A 22560-nucleotide genomic window follows, 5' to 3' on the forward strand; every position below is an offset into this window, starting at 1 on the left:
CGGAGACATCCTGGTAGTGAGCAATGCAGAATTCAGTTGTTTATGTTATTACGTTTGTCCATCTCGTCACCAGGCTGTGTGCCGAGGCTTAAGGCTGTCTAAAGGCAGCGCGGAAGGGGTAGATCTGGATCTATTCGGCGAGTTAGTAGAGGCACAATATTTGTTTGCTGGGTGTTCTCACCTTGTCCATGTCCCACACACCAGAGGTAGCATAGATGTCTTTGCTCAACTGCTCGCGCACCTCTTCGACCGACTTGGCCACGCAGACGAGGGTGCTGCCCATGAAGTCGAGGCTGTCGGGGCTGTCATCCTTGGGGACACTGTTCAAAAGGGCACCTGCATGTAGTTAGCTTCTCTCGCTTCGTGGGCCGAGATACCTGAGTGTTCAAACATACCTCCCGTCTTCCAGCTTCCGTTCTCAACATTAGGCTGCATGTTGCTGAAATGAATACTACAGACATTAGTATACGTTAAAATTGCAGCCAATTGAATGCTCACTGTCTAACTTCGAGCCTCTTCTCACGAACGCCAGGCTTATCCGGGACGACGACCAGGAACTCGTACTTGCCGGGGGGCACCGAGACGGACTGCATTGTGCGAATAGTAGTAAGACGAGGGGTGACTCTAAATCGAGAAAGGGAAGCTGGCGAGACTCGAAGACGCGATGCCATTGGGAAAGGTTTAGTTCAAGACGTTGGCAAGGTAGGTTTATATCGTTGAGGTTTCTTAGAGGTAGGTACTGTAACTGCGGGGGTGACGATTCGAGGTGGGGTACAAAGGCGCGCCGAGTACGCCTTTCGAATCGACATGAGCTCTCCACCGAGGATGTGAGGAGGTTGACGATGCCGATGGGCCGGTTTGCGGCGGTATAGTGGCAAGGTGTTCTTGACAGGCGTGGTATACTATAATTTAGCTGGCGATCTGTAACTGGAGCCAACATTGTGGATGTCATGGTGTCATGTCATGATAGGTTCATAGGGAGCCAGTGCAGTAGAATGCACCTCTATCAGTCATACATGTTTGAAGATAATCATAGCGAGAAGTTTATAAAATTGCGAATTTGGTAATATAGTGTTGTTGCGTTGGCTTTGACGAGTCTAGGAATCCATAGGCACAATTGAGATCGTCCATGTCCAGGGTATGCGCTGTCAAGGAAACAAATCATGATGCCTCCCGAGGTCAGTATGAAGATTAACGTCCCAAGAGTTGCATGTTAAACGATATGACCAACGTTCTATGTTTAATTCGCATCATACATGACCAAGGTGACGAATTGCCGCTGGTAATGCTATAGTATCAGCCAGTATGGAGGTGTTGGACGAAACACCGTACGAGTTGATCAGGTGAGAGCTATGCTCCCACTACAAATGTCAAGAGGGCGACCGAACCATCCCATCTGCGACGCATAAGTAAGATATAATAAAAACCCATGGCCATTGAGAATAGAAGACGACTCGAATTCTATTCCTTGGAAAAGGCCATGACGCTGCTTACCAAAAAAACCTCAAGGTCATGACAAATTCTTGGGAGCTTGTTGGTCCCCGACTTCGGCTACAAAGCTTCAAAGAGCTCCCCTCGATTGCCCGGGGTACCACAAACGGGGTCTCATGGCCGTTTGTGTCCTCGTGCGAGATTGAGTCACATTGAAAAAGAGTAGATCGGCGACACAGATTTCCGACCTGTGACGACAGTTGCCATCCTCAAGGGGAAATACGTCCTGGGTCAAATGATGTGTCTCCATTCCAGGGTAGCTGTTTTCAGCTCCGAGGCAAGCAAGTCATCCCGCAACCCGGAGACCCCGGGAAGAAGGGCTGTGCAACGACTCCCCGAGCCCACTCCGTCTTTCTCCTCGGGGGGAGCATAGGCCAGCCGGATATAACGTCACCGCCCATCACACGCCGCCGTCTGGCCCAAGCGTTCATCAGAGAAATTCCTGCGTCGGGTATCGTATGTCATCATGCTATCTATGGGGGACCAGAGGGGAGGGGATATGCTGGCGATGGGTTAGGGTCGGTTGCCACGTTGGCCCCGGACGATGGTGCCATAGATTCGCGTAGATGCGAGAGACAGAGTGTCCTCCAGAGTCACTTTTCAAGTATTCTTCCATTTAAGCAGTTTGTTGTTTTGCAGTGTCTGCAGTACGGGCGAGCGCCGGAGCATACGGAGATGGAACCCGGCGTCTCTCCGCTCCAGCTCCGAAAAAGGACCATCAAGGCTCGGCGTTGCCTCTCCGCCCACCCCCCATGTCGTCAAGGCCCACGGGATTGATGGTCTCGAGAACGTAAGAAAAAAAAGAGGTCATCGGCCGGGCCGGAACATTCAGACAAGGGGAAAGGTTTCTCACAGAAAGAGAGAAAACCACAGAGACAATAGAGAGAGAGGCAGTCAAATCCCGGCAAGGTCCCTTGCTTCATTGCACACCCCGTCACACCACCCGTGACTAGCTTAGAAAACGCGCAACTTTTTTGGGGACCGGGGTTTGGTTGGTTTTCCCGCATTGGATCTGAGCTTTTACCCCGTTCTACCTTGTTCGGGAGGGAGCTGTAGATGCGGCGAGAGGCGGCGAGAAACATGGCGGCCTTGCCTTGGGAGAAAAAAAACAAGGTCAGCTGAGCCCCGGTGGTTGGCAATTGGATCGTGCCAGGGTAGCTTGGGTTCAATGATATAATAATGTCTTGCTTCGCACCTCGATAGCTTCCCTTTTGTCTCTTCACTCTTCATCACATTTCATACAATAGCTACATCATAGCAAGCAAACATCATATCCATTGGATACTAAACACTTATACACCTACAAACAACCATCTACCTATGCCCTACATTCTACCTGAGACGACGCTGGACAACACCTACCTGCCCCCCTCACAGAAGAACCATATCATGGCTCCCTCCGTCTTCGTTCTCCTCCATCGGGACACTTCGTCCACTGTCTCCATCGTCTCCGTCTTCCTCGACCTCCAAGACGCCAACGCCGCCTGCCTGCACAGCGCCCAGGAGGCCGGCGTCGAGGTCAAGCCCGCCGCCGACTCTGAGAAGAAGGAGTCTGAGAAGCCCTCCCTTAACAAGGAGCCCCTCCGCTGGGAGGCCCCAGACGGCACCTCTTCGTGGGTTGAGCGTCACACCGTGACCCCCCGCAAGAATCTCGGCCCCAGCGCCGCCGAGCGACCCAGCGGTCTCAAGAGGAACGACAGCCGCCTGTACATCAACGACGAGGATGATGTGATTGAGCTTGCCGACGACGACGGCCACTACGACTAGAAGGCCTTTACAAAAACGACAGGGTTTTGGATTTTAGACGAGATGCAAGTAATGCGGAGTTAATCTACGAGATCTGCAAAGAAGCAAAAAAGCAGAGGGCGGGGTTGGGTTTTCCCACAGGGGGAGAAGTAATGATATGCTCATGAGACAGCCTGGTTGTGGATAATTGGTTTCAAAGTAGCAGGTTTTCAGCGAATGCCTTCATGAATATATGAGAAACAATCTCTCTTTGACTTAAGCCTTCTATCCAAATGTATACCGATTCTTCCCCAGTGACTTGAGATGTATGTGTATAGATATCCTGTAGTGTGTGCCGTTATAAATAATCCTGCCTTTACAGCTTGGCCTTGGGAGTCTCCTGCTTTATCATGGTCTCGGCCACGATTCTCCTTTGGATCTTGCCAGTCGCCGTCTTGGGCATCACCTCGGTGAAGTAAACCTGGCCATCGTTAGCATCTCCTATCACTCTAGTGCAAGAGCAAACTCACCTTCTTGGGCACCTTGAACTTGGCAGATCGCTCCTCCACCCAGCCCTTGAGCTCGCTGGCCGTCAGCTTCTCGCCGTTCTTGAGAACCACCGCCACACCAATGTCCTGGCCGTACACCTCGTCAGGAATAGCAAAGCTGACGGCCTCGCTGACCTTGGGGTGGCGCGTCAGGACATTGTCCAGCTCGATGGGGCTAATCTTCTCGCCGCCCTTGTTGATGAGCTCCTTGATACGGCCGGTGATGATGATATATCCGTCCTCGTCCTTCTTGCCCTGGTCGCCCGTGCGGAAGAAGCCGTTCTTGTGGTAAGAAGAGGCGTTGGCCTCGGGGTTGTTGAGGTAACCCTTGGTCACGTTCTCGCCCTTGATGCAGATCTCGCCCTCGGAGCCCTGGGACACCTCCTCACCCTGGTCGTTGAGGATTCTGACCTCGACGCCCTGGCCGATACCGACGGTGCCAGCCTTTCTCTTGGCCGGGGGAAGAGGGTTCGAGGTCATCTGGTGCGACGCCTCGGTCATGGCGTAGGCCTCGAGCACGGGAGCATTGTACGTCTCCTCGAGCTGCTGGAAGACGGTGGGCGACAGGGGGCTGGAGCAGGAGCGGATGAAGCGAATGCTTGGCTTGGGGCTCGGGGGAGGGTTCTTGAGCAGGATCTGGTGGATGGTAGGGACGGCCGTGTACCAGTTGGCCTTGTGAGCGATAAAGTCGACCCAGAACTCGGAGGCTGAGAACTTGGTGGGCACGACCATAGAGCCGCCGGTGAAGAGGGGCGCTAGGAGACCGCAGAGCAGGCCGTGGACGTGGAACAGAGGCATGACCAGCATGGTTCGGTCCTTATCGGTGAGCTGATATGTCTGCTTGATGTTGTCTGGTAGGGTCAGTCAGCGGTGTTCACTCAAGGCTCTCACAATGACATACGCATGGTTCTGGTCAGGTTACGGTGAGTGAGAGGAACCTAGAAATGTGAGATTTTGACCATGAATGGGTTTTAGTTATCATATACTTACCACCTTGGGTCGAGATGTAGTGCCGCTATCCAGTGTTAGTGAGAGTGAGATATCAGGCATATCATGAGATAACCAACCTGGTGTGGAGAATCAGAGCAACATCATCAGGCTCAGCAGTCAAGACCTTTTCCGTCTTGCCCTTCAGGAGGCCATAGTCCTTGACGTCCAGGGCAACCTCGCCCTTGGAGGTGTCCCAGTAGCACTCAGCGACGGCAGCATTGAACTTCTTGGCAGCCTTGACGCTGGGAGCGTTGGCAGCCCAAGCACCCCGGGGAACGAGGACGATGGCGCTCTTGACGTCGTCAATGTAAAACTCAAACTCGTCCTGCTTGTAGTTCGGGTTGAGAGGCGCAGCGATGCCGCGCTGCCACGAGGCGGCCAGGAAGGAGACGATGAACTCGTACGAGTTGACGAGGGCGATGCTCACGGGCGCCGCCTTGGTGATGCCGAGGTCGGCGAGCTTGCGCTGGAAGGCGGCCACGTCGGCCTGGAGCTCCGAGTAGCGCTTGGTGAGGGCGCTGGGCTTGGAGGGCACGATGACGGCCTCGGCGAGGGGATTGCCCTGGTTGATGGCGGTTTGGAGGGTCAATGCCATGATTGCGCAAGATCAGGTGAATGGATGAAGATTGAGTGAGAGAGAGCTCGGGATACGCAGGGCCGAGGGTTTAGCGGGAGTTGTTGTCCAGTAATGGGATGCGACCTCTTTGAACAGAACGGGGTATTAATGTCAAGTCACGATGATGGAAAGAAAAAAGATAAAGATCAAAACCACGTTCAACGGGTTCAACTTTGTTAGCTCTCGGCTGCTCGCTCTGGTGATAGGGGAACGGTGACGTGCTTCTTGGCTCGTCCGGGGCCCCCTCGGCTTCCATCCGACCGCCCACCGAACCCAGCCCACCCCGTCCCTAGAGCCCATAATTACGGGGTGGGAAGACGCGGGCCAGCCTGTAACAGCAGGGATACGGGGGAATTTCAGGGGATGCTTCCAGAACGAGTTGCCCTGGACACGGGAGGGAAGAGAGGAGCTGTCATGATATGGGGCATTTTGAGGCCCAACACGTCAGCTTTTGTATGTTTGAGGCTCTGGAGATCTCTCGTCATTGTGCATGCCCGGATAAAGCAGGCCGTTCTAGGGATACTACATTGAGATACAACGGCACGAGCCATATATCTGCCTTTATCCATCCATATCCTTCATAGCGGCTAAATTGATCCATGGATCTCGGAGCCTGGAACTGTCAAGCTCCATGTGGCTGGCGCCGGAAATCGGCAGGACCGTCTGGGCAGAAAAGGCCTTGGGTAAGACTTGGCCCGGGGCCATTAATTAATTGGCGGGGTTTTAGATGGACGTTAGGTTAGGCTGTTCTGGCTGCAAGCTGCACCTCCGCTGCAAGTTAGGGGCATCAACGCCTGAACTCACCACCTACTCCATTGGGACAGCCGCTCTCTCTCATCCTCGAGCTGCGCCTCCATCTTCTTCCCCGCCGTCGTCTTCCCCGTCGCATCTACAGCTTCAACTTTACTAGCAGTTCCATTCATACACGATAGTCGCCACGAGGTCTTCCGTCTCCGTCTCCTCCCGGCTCTGCCATCACGTGCATGCCTCCTCTTCAGCGACCAACGATCCCCCTCCTCCCCGCTCTGATCCGACTACATCCAGACGTCGCCCATCATGGCTGAGGTGGACGAAATGCCCACCTTTGGCGCCGAGCTCAAGGTTGGTTGCCTCTCTATCCGACGATACCCTCGACTTGTTTCGCCTCTGGCTCTTGCTTTGGCATTGCTGGTTGCGCCCCCTGCAGATCCGACGACCGAGACTCGACTTGGACTTGACGTGGACTCGTACAGCTGACAAACATGCTAGGACGGCTTCAAACCCGCCAATGCTTGGGTCGGACATGGCATCGCATGGCTTGAAGATATCCAGCAGTTCTACCGAGAACGCGCTGTCATCGAGAAGGAATACAGCGCCAAGCTTACGGCTCTCGCAAAGAAGTACTTTGAGAAGAAGAATAAGAAGACGGCTCAGTTGAGCGTTGGCGATTCCCCTGCCATGACGCCCGGCTCGCTTGAGAGGTATGATAGACCGAAGCTACCATCCGTCCTCCCGCAGTCCGGTTTGTGCGCATTCGTGCTAACTACGTCAGCGCCTCATTGACGACATGGACAACCCAGCTTACGACGCTCGAATCCCGCGCCGGCGAACACGATAAATATGCCAACAGCCTTGTATCCCAGGTCGCCGAGCCGCTCAAGTTCTTCGGTACCCGGTTCGAGGAACTGCGCAAACGCCATGCCGAATATGCCGCCAAGCTCGAGCAGGAGCGCGATGGCTCGTATGCCGCCCTCGCCAAGACCAAGGCCAAGTACGACACCGTGTGCCAGGAGGTCGAGGCCAAGCGCAAAAAGACTGAGTCGCATTACGACAAGGCCAAGGCCCAGAGTGCCTACCAGCAGCAGCTCTTTGAGATGAACAATGCCAAGAACACTTATATCATTTCCATCAACGTTACCAACAAGCAAAAGGAAAAGTACTATCACGAATATATCCCCGAGGTTATGGATAGTCTACAGGACCTGAGTGAATTCCGAACGGCAAAGCTCAATAGCCTCTGGACCGTTGCGACCAACCTCGAATCCGACATGCTGCAGCAGAGCAATGGCATGATTCAGCACCAGGGCACCGAGATTCTGAGGAATCTGCCGCATCTCGACTCCATGATGTACATTCAGCACAACATTGGTTCTTGGAGGGAACCTCCGGATAAGCAATTCGAGGCCAGCCCCGTCTGGCATGACGACGGCACAATGGTGGTTGACGAGACGGCCAAGATTTACCTGCGCAACGTCTTGAGCAAGTCTAAATCGCAACTGGGCGAGCTACGGAGGGAAGTGGATAAGAAGCGAAGAGAAGTCGAGGGCGTGAGACGCTTGAAGCAACGAGTCCGAGAAGGCAAGGAGAAGAAGGACGAAGTCGAAGTTGTCCGCACCCTCTTCGCGATGCAAGAGGACCTTCACGCCGTTGATCGTCAGCGGCTGACGGCCGAGGTCGAGACGTCGACCATCACATCCGTTGTCGGCGATGTCACCCTCGGAGCTAAGAACCACAACTTTAAGGGTCAGACATTCAAGATACCTACCAACTGCGACCTCTGCGGCGAGAGGATTTGGGGATTGAGCGCCAAGGGCTTCGACTGTCGGGACTGCGGCTACACGTGTCATAGCAAGTGCGAGATGAAGGTGCCCGCCGACTGCCCTGGCGAACAGACAAAGGAGGAGCGCAAGAAGCTCAAGGCTGAACGCCAGGACTCTGCAAACAAGCTGCTCAAGCCGAGCGCCACCATGACATCGACGCACTCAGCCACTTCGGACGGGCCCGACCTCACCCGTTCCAACACCATGACCTCTCTCAGCTCACACTCAGCACGCCCGTCCTTATCGGGCTCCGTGTCTGGGCAGCGCAGTCCTGCTGAGGAGACGCCCCCTGAGGTTGGTCCGCGACCGGGCATCTCGTCCAAGACGTCCAATACTGTGCGCAAGAACCGAATCATGGCGCCTCCACCAACAGCATACATCACAGATGGAGGAGCTAGCGCCCCAAACGGCGGCGACAAGGAGGAAAAGAAGGGCAAGATGTTGTATGCTTTCGAAGGGAGCGGTGACGGCGAGCTTACAGTACCAGAAGGCCGGGATGTGGTTCTGCTCGAACCTGATGGTAAGTGTGACTATTCCCTATCATGATCATGACATGTTCTAACTGTGTCGCAACAGACGGCTCCGGCTGGATCAAGGTCCGCCTAGGCTATAAGGAAGGCCTCGTCCCAGCATCATATGTAGAAATAACCACCACAACCACGCCCTCAGCGCCAGCACCCGCGGCCAGGCCCTCATCCACGTACTCGACGTCCACCACCTCATCTGTAACAGCCTCGACCAAGAAGAAGGGCCCTGCTGTGGCGCCTAAGCGCGGCGCAAAGAAGCTCCGCTACGTCGAGGCGCTCTACGAGTACACGGCACAGAGCGAGAACGAGCACTCCATGGCAGAGGGCGAACGCTTCGTCCTCGTGCAGGATGACCCGGGCGATGGCTGGGTCGAGGTTGAAAAGGCGGGCGTCACGGGAAGCGTGCCTGCGAGCTACGTCCAGGCTGTCTAGAGAACCAAGAGGGGGTGCAGGTGCGAGGCCTGTCGCCGGAGGATAGCGCGGTAGAGGACGGACAAGCTGTAGCTTGAGAAGCGGCAGTGTATATATGAACGGGTTGTGAGCCGGAGATACTTGCTGGGATTCTACCGTGTGAGTCTTGACTTGGGAAGAGATGGTAGACAAAAAAAGTCGAGCCCAGAAAGGGAGGAGGTATTCGTGTACATTGCGGCATAGCATTCATGGGAGGGGAAAGTACATAACGCATCATCATCATGTTCATGAACATGCTTGTACCTCGGCCGTGGGTCCGTGTTGATTCCTCATGTTGCTGACGAAGTCGTGGTGCGTGGTGTCTTTGCCACGACCGAGCTTCCCGGGGACACCCGGTAAGATCCATGAACTCAAAGCATCACAGTAAACAACATGAGATGAAAGCAATGAAGATGGGATGAGAGTAGTGACACAACTGGACGATTTTTTCATCCCGTCACGTATAAATTTCATGAAAAGGAGAATAAAGGTGGGAGGCAAAAAGGGGCAACCCGTCTATATATATTACACGATTGTACATCAAAGTCCATCCATATTTCCCTCGACCCGCCTGCTCATCGTCTCGTTAAAAAAACCTGTAAACCTAAGCCGGTCCTGGGCATTCCGCCCTTTGGTCGTTCTCTTCGTCCATCGCTTGTGCGTGTGCGTGCAGTGTAAAATAGGAGGGGGATATCATCTCTTCCAGAGCCTTCAAATCAAACGCCATGCCGTAAAGGAGGAGGGGGATAAAATAAAACAGAAGAGCGCAAAAATTGGGGTTCGTATAAAAGCAAATGCAGTTCATCCTTGGGGGCAGCCCTGTGCCGTATATGGGACCAAACGCCGAGCGGAATATAGCTGAAAGGGGGGGAGGTCGTCTGAAGAGAACTGACAGCAAAAACAGTCTATCCGTTGTTCAAGAGTTGTAGTCGCAAAGTTTCGTCGCGCAGGGTTGAGCTGAGATTCGAAATCCACGTCTGGTGCTGATCGGTTTCCTAAATCATCTGCGCTGTCGGAGCTCCCAGGGTGTGCGGGCCGAGTCCATGACGCAGAGCATCTTGGAGCTCGGCGATCTGAGCCATCATGGCGAGCGAATGCTGTGACTGTGTGTCCATCTCTGCCTTGAGCTTCTCGTTCTCTTCCTTAAGACGCTTGACTTCCTCGCGGAGCTCAACCATCTCCTCACTGGCTTGGGCACTTGAGCGGCGCTTGCGCTTCATGCCCACCTTCTCGGCATCGTTTTCGTCCGGAGATTGAGCGGTATCGGCCGGGGGAGTTGTCCCGTCGGGATTGGTATGGACGCGGCGTAAATGTTCGTTCAGATTCTCTTGTCTCGAGAACCCCTTCCCTGTGTGTCGCTTGCAGTTCGGATGAGGGCAGTTGACTGTATTCTTGGGACCGCCATGCTTGCCGTGAACCTCTCGCTCGTGTCGGAGCAACCCGCCCGAGTAGGTGAACCCAGGGAGATTCTCGCATCCGTCGGCAGGACATCGATAGGGTCGCTCGTGCTTGTCCATGTGCTTGCTGAGAAATGGTTAGCATGCGCTTAATATGGGTGGCGATATCGGAGAGACTTACTTCCACTCGCACTTGCGCGAAAATGTTCTCACTTCCTCCTTACACTCGTCGAGCGGGCAGTGGAATTTTCCATCCGCTTGCTTCACAACATCTCGATCGGGCTTGGGAATCGGCTTGATACGGGACGCAGGAGGAGAGCCGGCTCCTGGCGATAGGTCCTTGTCTTCGGGTAGAGGGTCGAGAGAAGGCTCTTGCATCGTCGCTTGGATCGGAGAGGGGAAGGTCGAATGTGTTAGGTCGAGCCGTGTTGCTTCTTGGACGGCAGCGGCATCCTCAGGCATCATGCCTCGATCATCTCCAAGGACGCCTGTGTTGTCGGGAAGCATGGCGGCCTCGGTTGTGTAATGGCTCAGTTGTTCGGCGACATCGTTGTCGGTAAACCGCTGGTCGGCAGTATGATCATGATCGTCGCCGATGGGAGGATAGCCACCCTCGTGGATAAAGGTCCGGGGCTCGTACGCGACACTCATGGCGCCTACGAATTGATGTCGTCGAGACTGCTGCAGTAGATGACGCGGGTGTTGCGGGAAGCGAGAAGGCGATATCGAGCCGTCGCGGGGCTATTTGAAGTCGTCGATGATCAGGAAGGAAGGTATCGGGTTGCACTGTGCGGCGGAGTCGGAGACCAAAAGGCCGAGTCGGATCAACGGTTATGGTAGGCCGTTATGCAGATGCGCTTCGATATAATATGGAATGTGATGGTGAGTGAAGCTCGGCTCAGATGGAGGCCTGAAAAATAGGGCTGGTATGAAGGTCGGAAGCCAACGGAAAACGGGGCGGAGCCAAGAGGCTTGACGTGGGTGGATTAGTCAAACTTGTTCACGTGATCGCGCGGAAGTGCGTGGCCAATGCGTCAACGTGTTAAAGAGGTACGTATCCGTATCCGTAGGCTGTCAAGCGTCAAGTGGCACCGGTTGAGCCGAATCGTTTCGTTTGTCACTTGCCTTGCTTCATGGATACGTCGCGCCACGATGCGAATGAGGCTGTATTAGTAGGTATCCAGAGCCTTCTAGGCAGACAGCCTGATGACTCGAAACGGAAGGTCCTGACGGTCCTTTGACTTGGAAGTCCGGAAGTGCGTAGAAGGACGTGACTCACGGCCGTGCCTCTTAGTGGCGCCTCGCGATGGAGGCGTGGGGAAGGGGGCAAGGCTGCGACGCGACTGTGAACGGCTGAACTAACAGCATGCAGAATGCCAATATATCGTGCGTCTCCGCCTTGCGCTGCCTGCTCCCGCTGAGGGAGCCCGTTAGCTGTTGCCCAGTCTTTACTCAAAGACTGGCTGTACGGTTGGGTCCGATGCCATGCGAGCCACGCCAACCGCAGGCTCAATATGCTCCCCCAGCAGCATCTCGTGACCTCGTTCACGGTGTCTTCGGCCAAGCTGACTTTGCTTATTGGAGGGACCTGATCACCCGGTATCGACTTTGCCCATGTCCCACTCGGTGACGTGCACTATACAGGAGCTGCCTGATCCCGGTTCCCAAGGACTTGAGGTTGCGTCAGGGTCGCGAGCTGGCGAGATCTGGCTGACACGTCCAAGCATGAAACTGCGTATCCAGATAGTCCCTATTGGACGTTGCGTAGCCAAGCGGACAGGGACCTGTATGTGTGAGCTTCCTGAAGGAGGCGAGGCAGAGGCCATGACTGGTTAGTTGGGCTGAGTATTGAGGGTCTGTCCCTCACAGGCGCCTGAGTCACCTCGTCCTGTTGTTTGGTACTTTCGTTGGTGAGGCATCCAGTACCTGTCTGCAATGTGGCAAGTGTTGGCGCTGGACAACTTTGTCCAACGTGAAACCGCAAATGGGTCGAGATGATGGTCTCGGGCGCAACATCTGCGAATATCAGAGCAACAAGTTACAACCAAAGCTGGACCTGTCAGCGTGTTGTGGATTCATCGCGTTGGTATCCGGATGCGAGGGCTCCAGCATGTGAGTGGCACAAGGGGGTGACGACGATGGATGGATGTTGAGCCTGAGGCATTGGCGACGGTCGGAATGGTCGGTCCCAAGGCTCCAAGGCCGTCAACAGCGACGCCCGCTAGAAAACACTCGAGTAGGGAGCAATTGATCCGCTATGGATAATTCCAGCAGAGATCGGAACGACGGGAGTTGGTGTTGGTCCATGGATCCAATGTCGGTCGGGAGGGAGTGAGTGATGAGGGGAAATACGGGGACTGCAGGTTTGGAGACACCTTGTTGTTTTGGGCGTCTTGGTTCGTTCTAGGTTGTAAGGCACTTCTGCATTTACACCCGAAATATGAGGTTGAACTTCCCGTCGATACGGCCTGGCCTGCCTGCACAGGAGCCAACCCCAAAACAGCTAATGCTCCTGGACTGTAATACCACACAAATTGTGCACATCATTATTGGTGAGCATTGCATTGGAGGTTGCATTTCGGATCGTCGCTGGTTGTTGGCCCGTCGACATGAATTGTATTCGATCTTGACTCATTGGGTGGTAAACACATTTCATCTATTGCTACCAACACCGGAACAGAACCAGCAATATAATTGCACAACTTGTGCGGTTTACAGTTTAATAATCATGCCGTTTGAGCTTACGGCTTTGATCGCTCCAATGAAGCGTTCCCCGCGTCCGATCATCAAAGAGGCCGCCGTCGATTGGTGCCAAGATGCACAACCAACGCCGCCGAAGGAGGTGGCTTGCTACCCCTTCCGAGCAGTTCACGATGCTTCACTATTATGTCGCAGCGCTGCGTGAAGGCTCATGTTTGCTAATCTAGGCCGAGTTGCGCTACAATAAGAGGTTGCGCCGCAACACAGGTACTAGTTGTCTGAGGTCGCAAGCCACCTTTACGCTTCACTCATCGTGCGCACAACGGTAATTACTATTGATCAAGCGTTCGAGGTGTCTCGATCAATTATATATAGTGCGACCTCGTGCCACGCTTCTTCCGTTCTTTACCAGTGTTCACTCTTCAACCTCTTCAATAATACTCACACTTAGGCATCTCGTCTCAACACTGCTCTTCACAGAAGCACATACACGCACATACATACGCAATGTCGATAGGCAAAATCTCCACCTGCCTCTGGTTCGAGAACCAGGCTGAAGAAGCGGCAAACCACTACGTCTCCATCTTTGCACCAGACTCCAAAATCACTACGATCCAACGCTACTCCGAGGCCGGCAAGGAGCAGCACGGCCGCGAGCCCGGGTCCGTCATGGTGGTCGAGTTCGACCTTCGGGGCCACCACTTTGTCGCCCTCAACGGCGGACCCGCCCCGTGGAAGTTCAGCGAGGCCATATCCCTCATGGTCGACTGCAAGGATCAGGCAGAGGTGGATCACTTCTGGGAGAAGCTGGGGGAGGGTGCTGATCACTCTCGCCAGCAGTGCGGGTGGCTTGGCGACAAGTTTGGCATCGCGTGGCAGGTTGTGCCGACTGTGTTGAAGGAGATGCTGAGCTCGGGGGATAAGGCGGCGGCGGACAGGGCGACCGTGGCTATGATGAAGATGAAGAAGCTTGATATTGCTGAGTTGGAGAAGGCGTTTAAAGGATGAGGCAACTTGACAGGTGCATCAGGTCCTATGGTTGGTATTTCAACTTGTCATGATGGCTTTCAGACGATGGCCATGATACGGTGGGCATCAAAAGATATGTTTATGCAGAGGCGCAACACAACAAAAAGGCCCATGGTACCTCTTCAAGAGTACGTTTTATTTATTGCACTTTCATCTGTTTGAGCCAATTCACATCATGTTGAGCTTCAGAGACGGAGGTCGACAGGGGCCATAGAGGCGCAATTTAGAGTAAAATAAATATATAAATATATAAAATAAATAAACTATACTCTAAAGTCTGTATGATCTTATATTTATCATCATAGGCCTTTTATGCTATGGTTCTGTGGATTAAAAAGGTAGAGTACTTGCGAAGTATGCCTTTTTTTTTTCTTCGTGGGCCACTAGCCACTCAAGATCTTGTAACCCGCTGAGTGCCTGAGTGGGGGCTTGAAGGGTTCACGAATGGTTCATGTCATTCCACCCTAGGGACGCCAGAGCAGGACGAGACTTGAAAATTGTTTTTCATCACACTACCACATACGGAGTTGGACCCGGAGTTGATTGACCTTCGCCGAGAAACACCTCGGCGACCATGCCCCGAGATTCGGTTATTTGCCGAGCCGTCTAGTTAAGGACTTGGGCTCATGAGGCCGAGAGCGGCTTTTTATACCCGCGTGATGGTCTGCAGGAGCCAGGGCCGGTTAGATTCCGACCCAGCCCTGTGGATTAAGTGCATGGTCCGCTGTCTAAAGTGTTACCATCTCTATCACATCACACCTCGAGTTGACAGCATGCCACGGACTGAAAATATGGAGGGAGGAGACTTGTCCATGGTACCTAGTTACGTTATACCTGCTGCTACACGCATGTGCCCTCGTAAGACTCTATCCACAAGTATCCAGAGCAATCACGCTGTCATGAGCTCCCAAAGCTCTTCTCGTTGGCGGCTCCATTAGAGCTTTCCCCGGCCCACTACTGTAACTAGCTGTGAGCTCAATCCCCAATTATGCAGGCAGGGACAATTGCTCCTTCGGTTTTAGCGGCCTAGATCGGCTCACCCACCCTCCTCCACCTTAATCAGTCTTCTTTATCTCCCCCTCTCGATCCATTTTCTTCCCTCCAACATCAAACTTGTTTCTTGCTTCTTATTGCTTCTTGAAGGAATCGCTTTAGAAACCCTCTCGGCTGGCATTACCTCTCTTCCACCTACACTCGCATCAGACTGCTGTCACCAACGCTGAGCTTTCTTCATATCGCCTGCAACAGACTTATAGCACGCTCCTCCATTGCTTTCAAGTCCGAGCATGGCAGAACCAGCTCCCAGCTCGCTCGCTAGCGATGGCCTGCATGATGAGCAGGCTTCAAAGTCTCAGCACCCTACCAATGTGCTCGTGAACCAGGAAGAGGGGAATGCCCGAGAGGGTGACTATGATATGGAGACTGTCGAACGTGTGTATCGGTATGTGGCCGCAATCTCCTCTTGACGAACAGTTTACTCACAAAAACTACAGAAAGATTGATCTCCGCATCATTCCTGGTTGGTCCACATCTTCAAAACTGACAGAATTATATGCTCATCAGATTCACAGCTTTTTGGATCCTCTACTTCCTCTGTTCGGCCATCAGATCCAACATTGGAATTGCTCAGACCATGAACAAGGATAAAGGTCATGACCTCATGACTATGCTTGGGTTGACTCCTAAGGATACTTCGACTGCTCTCGCTCTGTTCTATGTCGCCTATGTCATCTTTGACTTCCCTTCCAATCTGGTCATGAGCAAGCTTAGCCCCCGTCTCTGGATGGCCCGTATTGTCTTCGCTACTGGCGTCGTCGGTACCTGCTTCGCTGCTGTCCAAGATCCCTGGAGCGTCAAGCTTCTTCGATTTTTGCTCGGAGCTGTCATTGCAGGCATGTGGCCCGGCATGGCTTTCTACCTCACTCTCTTCTATCCTCCATCACGAACCGGAAAGAGAATCGGCATGTACTTTACTGCCGCTCAGGTCTCTGCCGCCGTGGTTGGTCTTGTGTCTGCGGGTTTCCAGCTCATGGACGGCAGTGGTGGTCTTGTCGGTTTCCGATGGATGTTCCTCATCTACGGTCTTGTCGCCGTTGTCTTGAGCTTCATCCTCCTCTGGTGGCTCCCTGATCGCCCTCTTGCGCCTGGCCAGACTCGGCCTCGGACTGGCATCTTCAAGTGGCTGCCTCCTACCCCTGAGGTCCTCAAGGGCCAGGATGCCATCATCCACTACCATGACCTTCGCCGTGTCTACCACTCTCGTCCCTGGACTGCCAAGGACCTCCTCCACGTCCTCGTTGACTGGCGACTATGGCCCTTGACTCTCATGTACTTTGGTGTCGTCGGAGTTGGTATCGGCACTCAGCTGTATGGCTCCGTCATCATCGCCTCCATTCAGCCTGGCTCCAGCGGCGTCAAAGTGAGCTTGCTGTTCGCTCCTATCTGGATCATGGATCTTATCGCAATCCTCATCGTCACGCCCATCTCGGACCGCTTCCATCGATCTCGCCCATACTTTTTCGCGGCTTCGGCTTGCATTCAGATCGCTGGTCTTCTCACTGTCACTCTGGCCACTAACAACGGTTGGGCTCGATACGGTGGTCTTCTCATGGTCGGCTTTGGCCTCGGCCCTACTGTCCCCATCTGCATGGCCTGGAGCTCCGAGATCTTCCAGAAGCGCCATGGTGAAGTTGGAGTTGCCGCCGCCACCGCTCTTGTTTCCGGCCTGGGCAACCTAGGAAGCGTCGTTACCACCTATGCTCTCTACACTGGTTGGCCCGAAGACGCTGCTCCTGGACCTCACCAGTACCGCAAGAGCAACTACACCATGATCGGAATTCTCTGCATGAGCATCCTGAGCGCCTTTGTCATGAAGACTCTGCTCACTATTTTCGGCAACCCACCTAGCACCAAGCTCCAGGACGACTCGTCTAGCGAGTTTGACGACGGGGCGGCTCGACGGGAGGCCCACGAGCGTGGATTTGGCTCTCTTCCTTGGAAGAAGGCCAACCGTGCTTAATCCTCTTCAGCACTAAGAGGAGTCGTTCGCCTGAACTTGATCTTCAACCATCGCCTCCGGCCGACGACCAATTCGCTTCTCTACGGCATGTATTTCAACCTACGTGTCAGCTATTTTCCACGTAGCATCTCTCTTACTGAGCATGCTTTTACGACATCCACTTCACTATTTTGCCATGGCAAAGGTTCAGTCGCCGAACCTTTGAGGCGTCGCTATATCTCAATGCTTGACCTGTTCTGCGAGTCATTCATAGCGGCGGCCTCAACAGCAACGTGTTTGTGGAAGACTATCCGACCTTGCGATGGACGTGGTGACAATGCTTCAGCGCTATTACCTCACCCTCCGCCAGGTCAGACCCTTCCCGAGCATTCACGCCTTGCCAGGATTATCGTGCTTTTTCTTTTGCTTCGGTATTGATTTCACGCATCGTTTTGCTCTTTATGATACCCCATCAGCGTTTGTACACGCTGTCCTACGAGTTTCTTGTCCCCTCGGCAGCGAAAGTGCTACTACGCCATCGCTTTGCGGATAGTGTGTTGAACCAGGGCCCGCGACGACAATGCTGCTGCGCTATCGTTTGGCGGGCTCTGTGGGCGGTGAAACGTGTTGATTTTTTGGAAGGTGGAAAAAGGAATGTGGCCGTTATGGCCCAGGTGTGTCTGGGAGATGATGTACATCTGTCGTATTGTTCAAGACTAGAGGCTAGCTTGTATAAGACATGTTGCTCCCGCTTAGTCTTTTCACATGTTACTTGTGCACGAAACGATGAGGCAATCTCTGCCAAGATATCTGATACTGACCCATCGTTTTGAATGCTTAGCCAAACGAAGTGAGAAACAGGAAGCGATAACTTGGCAAGTAACCCTGACTCTACCCGCTCTACAAGTTGACCCCTGAATCATTACAGCTGTCGCCTTTAGAGGACTCGACATGCACTCGAGGTCATTCACCATGTTATGGATGTTACTCATAAAAAGTCATAAGCACCAAATCGCGTTCAATATTGTCTCGAGTTAAAAGGCGGTACATGGCTATGCTACACACCCGTGGGTAAATTCATATGCACATGAAAGAACAAAAGGAACACGACTCCAGATCTCAGTTCCCAATTCCCATTCCCTTCACGGCCGCCCCCTTCCCTTCCACACGTCTGGTCACAGACCGAAGCGGTGTCTTCTTAGGGGCCGGCCGCTCCGTCAATCCTTGAACTTGATTTTCCCTGATCCTCCTCCTTCTAAATCCTTGTAGTGGTTGTTGTTTTCTATGATTGTGACAAAGTGACTTGCATCATGGTTGGTAGATTTACCAGGAGAAGCCGAGCATGCGGCGGAGGCGCTGGGGAGTGTCGGGGGTGGCCGTCTGGCGGGCAAACTCGACTGTCTCGGTCACGTACACCGTCTCAGGGACACGCGTGGAAGTGGCGGTAGCCAGTGTGGTGGACTCAGGGCATGTGGTGACAATCGAGATGACGGTGGCAGCAGACTGAGATCCGTTGGCACCGCAGCCGACGGTGACAGTCTCAGTCTCGGTGACCTTGGCGGTGACGGTCTGGGTGACGACGTCGGTGTTGCCGCCGACGGTGACGGTGACGATGCCGGCAGTGTTGCCACCAACAGTAACAGTGACAACGCCGTTGGTGCCAGAGGGAACAGCAGTGGTGTCCTGGCCGATAGCAGAGGAGTCGGTAGCCTCAGGGGCAGGGATCGAGGTCTCATCGGCGCCAGGTCCGTAGGGGATGCTGACGGCGCCAGTGCCAGAGGGGCCAGCGGTGCTAAGGGTGATGGAGGTGACGCTGATCTCACCGTCGCTCTTGGTCATGGTGATGACAATGGCGCTGGACTCAACGCCCTGGGTGCCAGTAACCTCCTCGGTAGCCTCAGTGGTAGCAACGTCCTGCGTAGAGTCAGCACCAGTGGGCACGGAGACCACACCAGTGCCAGTGGGCTGGCCAGTGGTGATAGTGATGGCAGTGACGGTGACCTCGCCGTTGCTGTTGGTCATGGTGATGCTGGTGACGACGTTGCCAGTCTGGGTGCCAGTAACCTCCTCAGAAGCCTCAGTGGTGGCAACATCCTGGGTGGACTCGGCGTCAGACTCAGCAGCGCTGGTGGTCTCGGCATCAGCAGTGGTCTCGACGGCAGTCTCGCCAGTGGCGGTAGGGCCCTTGATGACGGGGGTACCATCGGAGATCTCGCAAGACTCGGAGACAGTGAGAGTGCGGGTGGAGATGACGACGTTGCCGTTGCCGATGTAAGACTTGGACTCGCCAGTGATGGTGGCATCGGAGGGCAGGATGATGGAGGCGGTCTCAGTGGACTCCTTGGTGACGGGAGTAGGGGCCTTGGCGGTAGAGGCAGCATCAGCGAGACAGTTGGTGAGCTGCTTCTGGCAGTCGGCGACACGGAAGTTCTTGCCAGCGATGGTGGAGCAAGCCTTGAACTGCTTGTTGCAAGCGTCGGTGAGAGCATCGCCAATCTCGGTGAAGGTCTTCTCCTCGCTGTCACGGCCGACGATGTAGTTGCCGCTGTTGCCAGCCTTGACAGGGGGGCAGGCAGCACCAATGACGATAGTGCGGTGGAAGATGGTGACCTCACGAATCACAACGATGACGGGCTTGGGGATCTTGGAGACGACAGCAGTGCCAGAGGTCTTGACCTCACCAGTGGTGACAGTGGGCTCCTCAGGGAGGATGGTGGAGGCAACCGCGGAAGTCTCAACAGCGATGGAGGTGTTGGGGAAGAGACCAGTAGGGCCAGTAGCAGTGCTACCACCGAAGCCAGTGGAGAGGATGTTGGTAGAGAAGCTGGTGGGGATGGTGGACTCGACCTCAGTGCTGGTCTCAGCATCGTCGGAGGCAGTGCCGGCAGTTTGGGCGCCAGTCTCCTCAGCGCTGGTGGTGCCGTCGGCGTCCTGGGAGCTGGCAACAGACTGGGTCTCAGAGGCAGCAGAAGTCTCAGCGGTGTTGTCACCGGAGGGGACGATAGCGGTGCTCTCAGCCTCACCAGTGGTCTGGGTAGCCGCGCACTTGGTGCAGGGGATGGTGATGGTCTGCTCCTCGGTGATGGTAGTTCCCTCAGTGACGTAGGTGGTGGGGACGACAGTAGTGATGTCGGCGGTCTGCTCAGTCACGTTGCCATCGTCGACAGGCAGGGAAGAAGTGGCAGCATCGGCGGTCTCAGTAGTGGTGTTGGCATCAGCGGTCTCGGCAGTAGACTCAGCACCAGTGGTGTTGGCGTCGGCAGTCTCAGCGGTCGACTCAGCACCAGTCTTGGTGGCCTCACACTTGGTGCAGGGGATGGTGATGGTCTCATCCACGAAGATGGTAGTTCCGTCAGTGATGTAAGAGGTAGGAACCACGGTGGTGATATCAGCCGTCTGCTCAGTCACATTGCCGTCGACGGGCTCAGAAGTGCTAGCAGCATCGGCAGTCTCAGCGGTGGTGTTGGCATCGGCAGTCTCAGCAGTCGACTCGGCCTCGGCGGTCGAAGTAGCCTCGCACTTGGAGCAAGGGATAGTGATGGTCTCGTCGACGAAGATGGTGGTGCCATCAGTGATGTAAGAGGTAGGAACCACAGTGGTGATATCAGCGGTCTGCTCGGTAACGTTGCCATCGACGCTAGACTCGGAAGAAGTGCCGGCAGCGTCAGCAGTCTCAGCGGTCGACTCAGCACCAGTCTCGGCGGCCTCGCACTTGGAGCAAGGGATAGTTATGGTCTCGTCGACGAAGATGGTGGTGCCATCAGTGATGTAAGAAGTAGGAACCACAGTGGTGATGTCCTCGGTAGCCTCCTCGGCAGTGACGCTGGAGCTGGACTTGCGCTTGGTGACGGTCTTGGTCAAGGTGACCTTGTCCTGAGCAAGGATACCCTCGACGAGGTACTGCAGGCCAACGGCCGCGACAAGTGCGTTGCGCATGTACATGTTGAAAGATTCTCGGGGAAGTTGGAAGGCTGGCGGGTAGTTGATTTGTTTTGTTGTTTTGTCAATGAATGAATGGCTCTATCAAAGAACCAAAGAGTTGAAGATTTTGTTAGAAGGCGAACCAAGCACCTGTCTTGAAGAGAATGACTGAGAAGCAAGCCCAAAACGGGGAACAAAACGAATGAGAAGAGAAAGAAGAAGCTGAGGAGGTGATGAAGAAGTTAGAGCAAGAGATAGGCCAAGAAAGATGGCGAGGGCTTCGTCTTTATGGACGTTTCTGACCGGCCCCCAGGCCCTCGTGGGAGGCCAGGGCCAGCCATGACAGGTCGTGGCGGAGGGCACGGTGATCCCGGGCATCGATCGGGAGTTGATTGAGGTGGCCTGAACATGAGACGTGATGGACATGTTGTTGCTGCCCCCCTCCAGGACCGTGATGGAGCAACTGTAAAGACGAGACGTGGTTCTGGAGAAAGTGGGTTATCCGACATGGGTAAGGTCGTGCCATATGGGGGTCCAGCATGCAGGGCGGTTACCTGCTAAACAGAACGATATAGATACAGTATAAGCATGGGCCCCCGGATGGCGAGTCGGCTTGTCGCCAGATGAGAGGAGGCATCATTGGAGGGATTGGGCCCCCCGGCCGCCGTCCATCTGGTGATGGCCGTTTTTCGAGGCCGGAGAATTGATGGGGCAAACATGTTCTCTGACGACTTTGGCAGGCGCTTTCATGATCGACTCTCGGTTGTTTAGACGTTCCTGATGAGCAAGTTAAGGGGTTCTGCAGGTGGCCGCAGTGGCAGGCCAGCCGGGCGGTTGACAGCTTCACGATTGGCAACTCTGCCGTGTGATGCTATTTCGAGCCTCGGCGTCGTCGTAATGGTCAGCCAGCACTCGCTGACAATATGGATGAGACCGCCATCATCCCAAGTTCCAGCCAGTGTAAGGCGGACGCTGACTCGATTGGGCTCATTGCCGATGCTCCTGCTAATTTGCTGAACCCTATATTTCCTGTTTCTGGGCAGAGCGGCTGCTGCGGGAATATGCAAGATCTGGGATCGTCGTTGGAGAGCATGTCAGAGTCAAAGGGCAAGCAACAGAGTGAGCAACGGACGTTCCATCGAAAGGACGGAAGCAGGGGTTGTGCGGAGACCTAAGGCAGGTACCAAGGTATGCATAAAGTGGACTTGCAGGGGGGCGGGGTTTAACGTCGCACGAGGGGCTCTTTTGACATGGGGAGCTTAAGGGGTTATCGTCCGCTCTTGGGCTGATGATGGAAATACCACGCTCGGATAGGGAATAAACAACTGAATTATTGATGAGGCTGTTGATGAGGCAAACAAGATTCTAATTACGGCTTGTTGCCCGTATATTGATCAAAATTCACCAACTGAAGTACACTCAACGATGCAGTATCCCGTTGTCACTCTAACAACTCTCGCATCATCAATGTTAGAGACTCTTCAGCCTCACTACATGTAGCTATAATTATCTATCATTAGCCATACACAAGTCCATTTCATCTTCAACAACTGAATCAATATTCCGACGCTGGTGAACCACTCCTCTCC

General features: G+C 54.3%; 8 protein-coding genes across 8 annotated transcripts; 4 read left to right on the plus strand and 4 right to left on the minus strand.

Annotated features, from left to right (window-relative positions):
• Positions 1-88: 88 nt before the first annotated feature.
• LRP88_02583 (YciI family protein) lies at positions 89-593 on the minus strand (the record flags this gene model as incomplete). Its single annotated transcript, XM_083239227.1, has 4 exons — positions 89-130; positions 182-336; positions 396-451; positions 499-593. 4 exons carry the CDS (start codon positions 591-593, stop codon positions 89-91), a joined length of 348 nt encoding a protein of 115 aa, XP_083104357.1.
• Positions 594-2811: 2218 nt separating this feature from the next.
• LRP88_02584 (uncharacterized protein) lies at positions 2812-3258 on the plus strand (the record flags this gene model as incomplete). Its single annotated transcript, XM_083239228.1, has 1 exon — positions 2812-3258. One exon carries the CDS (start codon positions 2812-2814, stop codon positions 3256-3258), a length of 447 nt encoding a protein of 148 aa, XP_083104358.1.
• A 334-nt stretch (positions 3259-3592) lies between these two features.
• LRP88_02585 (acyl--CoA ligase) lies at positions 3593-5349 on the minus strand (the record flags this gene model as incomplete). The annotated part of the gene is made up of 5 exons (XM_083239229.1): positions 3593-3697; positions 3747-4615; positions 4666-4702; positions 4755-4779; positions 4832-5349. 5 exons carry the CDS (start codon positions 5347-5349, stop codon positions 3593-3595), a joined length of 1554 nt encoding a protein of 517 aa, XP_083104359.1.
• A 1077-nt stretch (positions 5350-6426) lies between these two features.
• LRP88_02586 (uncharacterized protein) lies at positions 6427-8908 on the plus strand (the record flags this gene model as incomplete). The annotated part of the gene is made up of 4 exons (XM_083239230.1): positions 6427-6471; positions 6619-6830; positions 6902-8469; positions 8526-8908. 4 exons carry the CDS (start codon positions 6427-6429, stop codon positions 8906-8908), a joined length of 2208 nt encoding a protein of 735 aa, XP_083104360.1.
• A 1013-nt stretch (positions 8909-9921) lies between these two features.
• On the minus strand, positions 9922-10974 carry LRP88_02587 (uncharacterized protein; the record flags this gene model as incomplete). The annotated part of the gene is made up of 2 exons (XM_083239231.1): positions 9922-10450; positions 10505-10974. 2 exons carry the CDS (start codon positions 10972-10974, stop codon positions 9922-9924), a joined length of 999 nt encoding a protein of 332 aa, XP_083104361.1.
• Positions 10975-13530: 2556 nt separating this feature from the next.
• On the plus strand, positions 13531-14031 carry LRP88_02588 (Glyoxalase/Bleomycin resistance protein/Dihydroxybiphenyl dioxygenase; the record flags this gene model as incomplete). Its single annotated transcript, XM_083239232.1, has 1 exon — positions 13531-14031. One exon carries the CDS (start codon positions 13531-13533, stop codon positions 14029-14031), a length of 501 nt encoding a protein of 166 aa, XP_083104362.1.
• Positions 14032-15338: 1307 nt separating this feature from the next.
• LRP88_02589 (major facilitator superfamily domain-containing protein) lies at positions 15339-17071 on the plus strand (the record flags this gene model as incomplete). The annotated part of the gene is made up of 3 exons (XM_083239233.1): positions 15339-15493; positions 15546-15571; positions 15624-17071. 3 exons carry the CDS (start codon positions 15339-15341, stop codon positions 17069-17071), a joined length of 1629 nt encoding a protein of 542 aa, XP_083104363.1.
• Positions 17072-18373: 1302 nt separating this feature from the next.
• On the minus strand, positions 18374-20992 carry LRP88_02590 (uncharacterized protein; the record flags this gene model as incomplete). The annotated part of the gene is made up of 1 exon (XM_083239234.1): positions 18374-20992. One exon carries the CDS (start codon positions 20990-20992, stop codon positions 18374-18376), a length of 2619 nt encoding a protein of 872 aa, XP_083104364.1.
• Between the last annotated feature and the right edge of the window lie 1568 nt (positions 20993-22560).

This window comes from Fusarium phalaenopsidis (genome assembly GCF_050370095.1).
Source record: "Fusarium phalaenopsidis strain FUZ10S chromosome Unknown contig_32286, whole genome shotgun sequence".
NCBI classification, from domain to species: Eukaryota; Fungi; Ascomycota; class Sordariomycetes; order Hypocreales; family Nectriaceae; genus Fusarium; species Fusarium phalaenopsidis.